The sequence below is a fragment of the Astyanax mexicanus genome, chromosome 4 (assembly GCF_023375975.1).
Source record: "Astyanax mexicanus isolate ESR-SI-001 chromosome 4, AstMex3_surface, whole genome shotgun sequence".
NCBI lineage: Eukaryota > Metazoa > Chordata > Actinopteri > Characiformes > Acestrorhamphidae > Astyanax > Astyanax mexicanus.
Window position 1 is genome coordinate 28,724,806 of NC_064411.1, and position 11,899 is coordinate 28,736,704.

General features: G+C 38.3%; 1 protein-coding gene across 2 annotated transcripts in view; it reads left to right on the plus strand.

The window, feature by feature from the left end:
* Positions 1–8,804, plus strand: part of basp1 (brain abundant, membrane attached signal protein 1) — a 46,653-nt gene extending 37,849 nt beyond the window's left edge. The window contains exons 2-3 of one of the 2 annotated variants that reach the window (XR_007438605.1): positions 5,789–7,780; positions 7,812–8,804. Coding sequence is in view for 1 of the 2 variants with exons in the window: in XM_007232170.4 (XP_007232232.3) it covers positions 5,803–6,405 (603 nt within the window). In the remaining variant the exon portion in view is untranslated. Of the gene's footprint in view, positions 1–5,788 lie in introns of both variants that reach the window. The other variant, XM_007232170.4, reaches the window with a different exon arrangement.
* The last annotated feature ends 3,095 nt before the right edge of the window (positions 8,805–11,899 follow it).

Sequence of the window (11,899 nt, forward strand, 5' to 3'; positions counted from 1 at the left end):
CTGGCTCAAGCTCTGCTGACAAAAGCTGACAGTGCTTGAATGTTTCTAAAACATTCCATAATATCTTATAATACGTCTTTTTTTACTTATTACTTATTCAGTTTTACTGAATGCGAGCGGCTGGTGGAGCAATGGAGACTTCAGAAGGGGAAACTCAGACCTCAGTAGATCATTGAATAGTTGAATTAAACGTTTCTGACTGAGCACTCTCTCTCTTTCTGACTGAACATAACCTGGAATCGGATTCTTTGGCTCTGAAAGGAGACCGCATCACACCCGCCCAATTTAAAATGATTCTTCTGCATGCTTGGTGCAATTACCCATTCTCACCAGAGAGGGCCCTCAATCACAAAACTTACGGACATCAGCTTTAAGAACAAATGTAAGAAAATTCTTGAAAGATAGTCAAGATCTTGGCGAATAAGGGCCATAAGTTTAGGATTACGATTACTCCTCCCTGGGCTTTGCAGCAATGGCTGCCCACCACTCCGGGCATGTGTCCTCACAAAATCACTGCACTGGATCTTGTGGACTTGTTTGAGGCAGCTTGTTTAGTCATGAGTGGGTGTGCAAAACACTGCACTGATCTCCAGTCACTAAACTAGATTTAGAGTCACCAAAAAGTCCAGATATCAAACCTGCTAGACATCTGACAGGGGCTTTTAAGGTACCGGCCATTGCAGCTTTTAGCCTTTCACACATAGGGACTGAGCCAACACATAAGAATCTGTGATATGTGGAGATGTGTTCTCTGGAGTGATGAATCAGTCTTCACCGTCTGGCAGTTCAATGGACCAGTCTGGGTTTTGAGGTTGCCAGAATAATGGTACTTCTCCGATTGCCTTGTGTCAAGTATAGTAGTTTGTATTTTGGTTGAGGAGGGGGATTATGGTGTAGATCTGTTTTTTCAGGAGTTAGACAAGAAGTAGAATGGAAACTGGGAGCCAGGACTTCTCATCCAACATCAGTGTCTGAACTCGAACCCATTAAAACACTCCTAAACCTTGTGGAAAGCAGTTGAGGCCAGTATATCTACAAATGGTGGGCTGACATCATATTATACCCATATTATACCAAAACTCTAAAGCAGTTATAGATTATATAAGAATGACATTTATAAGCACTTGCTGGTTGGGTTGGGCACCAATATCAAATCCTGAAAAAAGCCAGAATGTATGTGACTTTTTGTGGTTCAAGCTACACAAAATATTTCCTGCTTAAAGCAGCATTATGTGAGAACTGGTATAATTCTTATAATTTAAGAAACAGTCATGCATTTCTGGACAAGCTAAAAGACAGAACTATCAGTAAAACTGAAAGAAGCATGTGGACTGAGACTTACAATTGTTTTACTTATGTTTTACATGAGCACTGTCCTTCCGGCTACACCAGAGTTACATAGTGCAGTTAGCAGCATGCCAAGTCTAGTGAACAAGGCACTATTTTGTGTTCTAGTGATGTTAAGATTTGGCTAGATAATTTAAGGCTTGGCATAAATAAGAAAACACACACTCACATATACACACACTCACATACACACACTGCAGTGTCATGCTGGAATAACACAGCGCTGTCACGGATGGTGATGGGCGCGGCTGACTCCATTGTTTTCTGTATGACTCTAGTTCGAGCACACACACACACACACACACACACACACACACACACACACACACACTCTCAGACACACACACTCAGACAGAGACAGAGCAGGGAGCACAAAGCAAGTCTCCATTGTCGTTTCTGTAAGAGTGAGAGTTTGTGAGAGTGTTCAGTTTAGTCACACATTAATTATGTATGATGACTGAATTCTTTTTGTCTAGCAAGCATCCCTCTTTCTTACACACACAGACTACTCACACACATAGATACACACACACAGAACATACACACACACACATGCACACTGAACACACACACTTACACAGAACACATTTCCATGTTCTGCAAACAGGAAACAAAGTCCTATTTAAATACAGACGCACTATTGTCACCTGGTATAAAAGGGATTGTCTTTCTGGTGTATGTGTCTGTGTGTGTGTGTGTGTGTATGTGTGTGTGTGTGTGTGTATGTGTGTGTGTGTGTGTGAGGATGTAAACAGATGGTCATAACCCATGGAGGTGAGCTAAATACAATTAAGACAGCCAACAGAACAAGAAGGAAAGAACAAGTGACAGAGTGAGTAATAGAGATAGATAGATAGATAGATAGATAGATAGATAGATAGATAGATAGAGTGATACAGAGAGATACAAAGAGATTCAGTGAGAGTAATACAAGATAAAAAGAGTAATAAAGAGTGATAGAGTAAGTGACAGATATAGATAGATAGATAGATAGATAGATACTATAGAGAGACAGAGAGAGGGACAGAGAGATAGATACAGAAAGAGAAATAGACAGAGATACACAGAGAAAGAGAGATAGCTAGATACAGAGAGTGTGAAAAAGAGGAGAGAGAATGTGTAAGAGAGTGATAGACAGATAGCAATATAGAGAGGTAGATAGATACAGAGGGAGTGATAGAGAAAATGAGAGAGGAAATGATAGATAGATAGATAGATAGATAGATAGATAGATAGATAGATAGATAGATAGATAGATAGATAGATAGATAGATAGAGAGAGAAAAAGTAATACAGAGGGAGAAATACAGAGTGAATGATAGAGAGAAAGAACATAAGGAAATGATAGATAGATAGATAGATAGATAGATAGATAGATAGATAGATAGATAGATAGATAGATAGATAGATGAGACCAAATTAAGAGAGATAATTAGATACACAGTGATAGCAAGAGATAGATACAGAGAGAGAAATAAAGAGAGAAATAAAGAGAGAGAATGAGAGAGGAAATGATAGATAGATAGATAGATAGATAGATAGACAGATAGATAGATAGATAGATAGATAAAACAGATTAGACCAAATTGAGAGATAAATAGATACACAGTGATAGCGAGAGATAGATACAGAGAGAGAGAAAGAGAGAGAATGAGAGAGGAAATGATAGATAGATAGATAGATAGATAGATAGATAGATAGATAGATAGATAGATAGATAGATTAGACCAAATTAAGAGAGATAAATAGATTCAGCGTAATAGAGAGAGAGAGATACAGAGAGAGAGAGAAATACAGAGAGAGTAATAAAGAGAGAAAGACACAAAAGGAGAGAGAGAACATAATGATAGATATCCTGCTTACAACCAGGTTTTTGAAAGTGATATTAAGCTACGAGTTAAATGTCAGATATGTATATGTTTGAACTGGTTTGTGTTCACTAGTGTGTGTGAGTGTGTGTTCCAGTAAACAGATCATGTGACTCTCTGGTTGCTGTGGTAACAGCTATTCTAAGTCTTGAGTCTGATCCAGGCTTGTCTTCTTGTACAAACAGATTGGTCTCCTGGTTAAGACTGTTTTCCTGTTCCTCTCTGCAGGCGGGCTGTACGTGTCTGATAGAGAAGAGCATTGAAAACAGCTCTGATTTCTATAAAGACAGTGTAGTAATTAATTATTAATTATTACTGCACGCATTATTGAAATGATCATTGCACTGATTCATATTACTGAGGATAATGGAATCGGTTAAGGCAAATCACTATTAAAGGTCAAACAGTAAAGTTCAAGCTCTGACAGGAAATGTTGGGATTGAGATGCTCCTTGTAATGTCTTCTAAAAATAGAAGACAGAGCACCACCATCTTCACCAAGCTTTATTTGGACTGAGATGACATGTGGACTCTGTTTTTGACCCATCTATTCGGTGCACACACACTGTGTTATCTTGAAGACGCACACATGTCCGGAGCAGTGAGGGTTATAGATCTTTTTCAAGGGCCCGGCAGTGGCAACTATTAAACCCAGAACTCTATAATCAATAACTGGGTGCTCTAACCACTGAGCTACCACTGCTCCTTCAGCCTCACGATCAGTTTTTATACTTCCTATAACAGATTAGGTTGCTTGTTTTTTTTTAAACAATATATCTAATGGTTTTCGTACAGCTAAAGTTTTTAGTCTTGGACATTTCCCCATAGGGATCCATTCAAAAGTGTCCACAAACTTTTGCCACAGTTATAAACAGCTCTACAGGTCATATTTATATATTTTTGTGCTAGAATCGTAAAGATGCTTCAGACAATATGCTCATCAATCCGATACGATTCACAGTTTTTATAAAATTATTGTACAAATTTTCTCAATAGAAATGAATGGAGCGACCCAACATTCCGTACCGTGTCTGTATGGAGGAGCTGCTGGATAAACCAGCTATTGGGCAAAGACTTCAGACACACACCACACACAACAGCTTAGCAGCCACCACAGATCACATAGCAACCACCTAGCAACCACTTAACAACACTTCCTAGCAGCTTCCTAGAAACACCTTATTAACTACTTCCGAAATCATTGCAACTGCCCAGCAACACCTTGACAACCAGTTGAACTATGTTAGCAACTGCCTAGCCGATGGGTTATGTGTTCTTTCATGTCTTTTCACACTCCTTTGTGATGTGATAAACAGCCACTTAGTCTGGTTGTTGAATGTGTAGTACACAGAATAAATACTATAAAAGTGTGAAAGTTAAGTAAACTCAAATATTCTCACTGTGTACCTAGAACCAGTCCGTTCTTCAGTGTGGTTTCAGTAGATACCACAATGCAAAGCCGAGTGGTTGAAGGGGTGAGTCACTCATGTCCGGAAAAATTAGAAAATGTGTAGCAATGATAAATATATTCCTATTAGTACTTAGTATTTTGTGCATTAAACAAAAAATACAGCAATGTTAAAACTAGCATTGGTATCATTTTATTTGGATGGTTGGATGCTTGCATTATACAGCTCTGGAAAAAAATAAGAGACCACTTAATGATGACGTTTTTCCTTGATTTTATGATTTTATCAAATTGAAAACCTGTGGAATATAATCAAGAGCAAGGTGGATGATCACAAGCCATCAAACCAAACTGAACTGCTTGAATATTTACACCAGGAGTATAAATAGATTTTTACACCAAGGCATAAAGTTATCCAAAAGCAGTGTGTAAGACTGGTGGAGGAGAACATGCCAAGATGCATTAAAACTGTGTTAGATTTAGGTTTAATGGTTAATGTTATACTATAGAGAATCATTTACATTTAATGAAAAGTTCAGTTGAATTTAATAGGCATTCCAATGAATGTTAATTCAGCACCCATAAGGCATCTCTAATGGAACAGCCAAAGTACGTGTTACCTAAGCACAGTCTATACAGCTATATATGTTTTAGCGCAACTTATGCCTGGTTCACACTACAAGATTTTGGGCCAGTTCTTCAGTTGCCGCCAGTTTTTTGTTGATTGCCGACAAAAACTCGTAGGCAAATCGGAGAGCACTTTGCGCTCGCTTCTGGCAAATATTCAACATTTTTAATATCTGACTCAGTCGGCAACTGGGAGTCAGGAGCAGTGGCTAGAAACAGCCAATGGGATCACAGAAAGAAAGAACCACCAACTGCAGACTAACTATTTGATATACAATATGACAAACTTACAAACCATGTTACGGACTTTGAGGTGTAAAAACGAACATTTCACGCGACATTTCACTTTTTACCTCTAGTGTTACCTCTATTGTTTGCTTAATAGCTCACAAACCATCATATTTGTACAGACCCTAGTTTTAACCCCCCTGAGTTTAACTCACAATACTATGTATTTTTGTCTCCTAAACCTATTCTACATATCTGCATTTATTAAAAAACAGCCTCACTTCATATCTGTTTTTGTTTGTTTGTTTCAGAGAACTGAGGCATCATGGGAGGGAAACTGAGCAAGAAAAAGAAGGGATACAATGTGAACGACGAGAAGGCGAAAGACAAGGACGCCAAAGCCGAGGGAGCATCAGGAGAGGAGAGCGAAGCTCCCAAGGACAAGAAGGAGGACGCGCCGGCTGCCACAGAGACCACCGAGACAGCCAACGACACGGCGGCGGCCACCAAAGATGCCACACCCGCTGCGGAGAGCAATGCAACCAAGGCCAAGGAGGAGGAGAAGAACGCCACCCCAGCGGCCAAGGAGGAGAAATCGGCGGCTAACGCCACGGCAGCCTCCGACGCCAAGAGCGGCGACTCTGCCAAAGCGGAACCCGCCAAGAGCCCAGAGGCCCCGCCCACCAAGGCCGAGGAGAAAGCCGCCCCAGCCACCGATAAAGAGTCGGCGAAGGAAAGCACTCCTGCTCCCAAAGAGCCCACCCCGGCAAAGGAGCCCGCCCCCGCCGCGGCGACGGAGAGCAAGGCAGATGCTGAGGCTAAAAAGACTGAGGCTCCGCCCACCAAGGAGCCCGCCTCCGCAGAGCCTGTAACCACTGAGACCAGCCCTGCCCCCAGTAAGGAGCAGACAGTTGCCGTGCAAGATTAACGGACAGAAGCGAACAAAACGGAACGAAGGAGAAAGATAAATAAAGATGAAAAATATGATCCGATAAAAATAGCAAAACTAGCCCTGCAAGTTATTAAATTGAAACAATAATAATATCGATAATAATAATAGTAATAATGATATTGACTTTGACAACAAGCAAGACTCAAACATCTCAATGATTTTACTGATGATGATGATCACAATGAAGATGATGATGAAGATGATGATGGTGACTTTATGAGCATAATGTGTAGAGAGATAATATTGATGAGGTTTAGCATGATGATGATGATGACTTATAATTTATGAATGATGATGATGATGAAGAGGTTTAGTTTAGAGTTATGAAGATGATGATGATGATTATGATGATGATTATGATGATGATAACGATGACTAAGAACCTGGTGCTGCTGATTATTGTTGTTGTCACAGTTATTATTGTTATTTAAACTTTGATACTTAAACGAGTCCACCAGCCCCCCAATCTAACTCTTTCCACATCTCTCCCTCTCTCTCCCTCTCTTTCTCTCTCTGTTTCTCTCGCTCCTTTCATTCCTCCATCTGACAAATGAATGGTCAAAATGAAAGAGTGAAACTGAGTGAAACTGGTTCTTTAAAGGCCACACTCACACACACGCAAATCTCACCTCCCTGTTCTTAATCTTTTGAGATGGGTCTGAGTGTGTGGGTGTGTGTGTTTATGTGAGAGTGTGTGTGTGTGAGTGTGTGTGTACGGTGATGTAGCATTCTGTTGGTTATCTTCTCTTTGCTGCTGTCTGGTTCGTGCTTGGTCATTTGCAGTGGTTGAAGTTGTGTCTTTGCCTCTGTTATCTTGTCTTTTCTGACTCATCATCGCCTCTGATGGATCTCCCCCATATTGATGGAGTTAAAATCAGTGTGTACAGCACAATGTCATGCACACATACACAAGCACACACACAAACACACACACACACACATGCACATGCAAATGCACATTCTAGAGATGCAAAGAATATTTGGCAACCAAAACTACCGTAACGAGTCATTTATTTAAAGTGATATTTCAGTATTTTCTCTATCAAGGGAACTGAGAATTTTTTTAAGAGTTTAGATATGAGCTGTACTGGGCTAGGATAGTAATGTTAGATTAAATAGCTAACTTAGCCTTAGCATTTGTTTGCTTACCGAAAGACTGGCTGCCTTTCTCTGTGCAAATGTTACTATAATGTGACCTAACTGTCACTGCTGAGGTGAATATGATAGAAGAATAGAACTACTAATTAAATTTGTAATTAGAGCAGCATTGCTGAGGTAATTTCATGGTTGCAAATTTAAGGTCAGAATAACACTGGTGAGGTAATATCATGATTGGAGTAGCACTGCTGAGGTAAATTCATGATTACAATAGCACTGCTGAGGTAAATTCGTGATTACAACAGCACTACTGAGGTAAATACGTGATTACAATATCACTGCTGAGGTGAATTCTGATTAGAGTTGCACTCCTAAGGTAAATTCTTGATTGGAATAGCACTAAATAAGTCGCTGGTAGTTTTTTAAAACATCATTTTGGCTATAAAAGTCAAAAAATGAAGGAAAAGCTGTGAATTTACTATTTGGCCTTTGGTTTTGGTTAAATTCAATTCAGTGCATCTCTAACACACACACACACACACTCACACAAAGAGTGAGAGAGTCTGTTTTTATTGAAGGTGGTAATGCATTAAAATGTGTGCGTGCATTTTTGAAGTCTTTCACTGTTCATTGGTATGATGTGTAGAAATAGAAATGTGTGTGTGAGAGAGTGAGTGAGTGTGTGAGTGCGTGTGTGAGTGTGTTTGAACGAGCTAGTATGTGTGTGTGTGTGTGTGTGTGTGTTTGCATGGGGACCTAGTCTGCCTTCTTAATGATAAAGCAGTGGTTGCCATGGCATTAGTACATGATGAGAGAGAGCGAGAATGAGAGAGAGAGAGAGATTCAGTGTGTACTACAGACTTTAACATTCATCAGACAAACACACAACTCTTTGTGTGAGAGTGCTTGTGTGTGAGAGAGTGTGTGTGTGTGTGTAAGAGAGTGTGTGTGTGTGTGTGTGTGTTGTAACAGATTTCTTGCATGTCGGTTGTTGAGTGGCCCTGTAGTGTAATTATTTTGGTTGCTGTGGAATAATGTTGTTACAGTTGATATTCTAATATTGTATTCCATTTTAACAAATGCACGGACATACCAACAGACTCTCTCTCTCTCTCTCTCTTTCTCTCTATCTATCTATCTCTCTCTCTCTCTCTCTCTCTCTCTCTCTGTGGACATCCCTTGCAGAAATGAAACAGAACGTAAACTGGATGATTTGAGATTATATGTTCTTGTATAGATGGAGCAACAAGTAATAAAATGTAAGAAACTGATTGACATCTCTGGTGAGCCCCTCAGGTGTGTTTTATTTAAGTGTATTTTACTTTCCTTTGTCTTGCTCTCTCGCTTACACACACACACACTAGTGTTCATATTATTTTGCCATGCCCACTTTCAAACCCCATTTAATATGTGTATTTAAAGGAGAACTCCAATGTAAAATTGACTTTTGTTGGAGTAAAACATGATAAAAAGTACTTAATTTTGATGAAAAGCACAACTCCGCTCTCCCACAGCTTTCTGAGATCCAGTAATTTTGTGCTTTTTACCCAGCACTCTGTATAACGACCGCTTCAGGCCATATTTTTGCCCCTGATAAATCGCTTTTTCCACTGTAATCCAGGCTCAACGTAGCTCCACACCTCCTTGCTAGAATCCGGGGAGCTCTGACATTTAAAACGAGGCATTAATAACTTTAAAAGTGCATAAGAATCTTATTAAAAAAACTGTTTACATCCCGTAGTCCTTTTTTGTAGCTCTGAGCACCACCATCACTGTACTGATAATGACATAGACATATATACATAGACTCCACATAGCCTGCCTCCTGGCGCCCAGTACATTTATTTACACTGAGTAAGGTGTTTAATACATTTATAAAAATCACATTTCGATTATTATGATTCACGATTTTTACACGGTTTGGTTTATTACAAACAGCAGAGATGTAGTAATGATAAAAGGTGCTGTCACACATTACAAATACCTGCTTTCATGCTGAAATACTTTGTATTACGTTCTTTAACAAAATATGGTATGGCATATTAACTGGATGTTAATCTACACATATTTCTCTACTAAAAACTGTTTATTTATTACATGTTTTACAGTAAGCTTAGATTTCCTGATTTCCATTAAGGCTAGCTGCGGTTAGCGGCTAATGCTGTCTGACAGTGCTACACTTAGAAAACCCAGAAAACACTGTTATGGAAAAGCCAGGGTTTTAATATCTAGCAGTTCGTCCTATGTAGCTTGTTTTAACAAAGTAAAAACACAAACGGCAGTCCGATATACTCACCTCTGAACAGTAAAAGAGCTAGTGCTTATTGTGGTTAGCGGGTAATGCTAATGCTTTTCCAGCAGAACTAGCCAAGATAGTAGCAGGCTACAGTCCAGTAATACTCAGCTCTGAACTGCGAAAGAGCTAGCGCTTAGCGCGCTTAGCGGCTAATGCTAATACTGCTTCAGTCTCAGTGCTGGAGAACTAAACTGAAACTCCTGTATAAAGCTGTACTTCAGCAGAGTGGATTTACTGCTCCTTAATACCTGACTGGTAAAATTCACACATAAGGCGCACTGATGATTTTTGGGAAAATTAAAGGATTTTAGGTGCACCTTATAGTGCGAAAAATACAGTAAATGGAGCTCCATAACAATTTGTTGTATTGTGTTTATAATTCTGCTGTTCAAGCAAAATCCTCCTCTTCTTTCATTAACTGGGACACCCTCTAACTAACTGATTTAGTTAGAGGTTTAACACTACTCATTTTATACATTTATTATCATTTTGTAGCTATATAGTCGTTATCAGTGATTTCACTGTTTTACTGGAAGTTCTACTCAGAGTAAACAAAGATGGCCTCCCACTTTCAGTCATGGAATAAAAGGTGGATACCTATATTTGTAAAAACGCCTGTTTTGACTTCATAGCAACAAGAAAACCCACAAAACAATACAAATGTCTTGCTGTCACTCTGAAAAATGATTCCTGTTGAATTGATGCAAATCCATTAAACCATCTAAACAAATCAACTAAAAACAAATCATTCTGTTCTGAAATCAACTCATTCAAACCAGTCAAACAAGTCAACTCTGATTCACTGACTCAATCAGTCAGTCCTTTAAATCAAGCAAAACATTATGACCAACTCCTTGGTTCTAAATCCATCGTTTCTTTTGTCGGCTTCACTGATCATAAAGGAACACTTTGTAGTTTCAGAATCACAGACTAGTTCTGTATCTGTTCACCCTGTTCTTCAATGCTGAGGAACCCACGTGAGAGGAAACCACCACAAATCATCTATTATTATTATCATTATTTGGGTGGTGGGTGATTTATTCTCAGCACTGCAGTGACTGTACTGGTATGCTGGTAATAAATCTGTGCCATTTCTGTCCCAAGGAAATTACATGTATAAATGTGCACACAAAATAACTATAAATACATTATTAAGCATAGTGTCTTGTACATTGTATCTGTTCCCACTTTCTTACTAAAAACTTTACTTTATTAATTAAATATAATTAATAAAATCCTTCAAAGATCAATTTTTTTTGCATTGCGAGTCCAAATATTACAAATATTTATTTCAAAACAAATCCATAGTATTTAAAGTTAAAATACATGTTTTAATTAGGGAAGGAAAAATTAAGTTCCCTCATTAGTTTTTTTTGTATATTTGCTCTTATTGTAACTATGACTGAGGAGCTCAATCTCAGTACTCACTCCTGTTTCCTAAATTAATTCTTAGATCTTATTTGTTTATTTTTTAAATACAAATTTTGGAAAAATTACTAGAACGTGCTGAGTGTTCTCGTGCTATTAGCATAGCCACCATTTAGCTATTTTTCATGTTTCTGCTAATTCTATGGTAAAACCTCATTTCTGTTACTTTCAGTCTTGTTACTCAAAACGTAAAAAGTAACAGGAGTGAGTGCCAGTAACAGGAGTGTTAATATTAGTTAATGTTAAAACATTTTTTTCCAATTCTGTTCGGTTCATCAATTTTCCATTTGTTTAACAAATTGCATAATAATAAATTTGATCAATTTCAGGTTTGGGTCTTCTTGATAAAAAAAAAAAAACCTTTGCATATTTTAGAAGAATACAATGTGCATGCATATATAGTGATTTTGTCATATATATTAATCATTTGAACATGCAGTCAACCATTTTTTAATATAAAGACTTTCTTGAGAAAAAAAAATCTAAAAAATTAGTGGACTTGCTTTTGTTTTTTTTTTAAAGTTACTTGAGTTTTGGTAACAGGGCTGAGAAAAATGTAACCATTTTTGGATTAGAAACCTTGTAAAATTTAAGTAAAGCTAAAAGACAGGACAAAAAAGCTAAAAAATATAAGTTTAATTTGGAAGA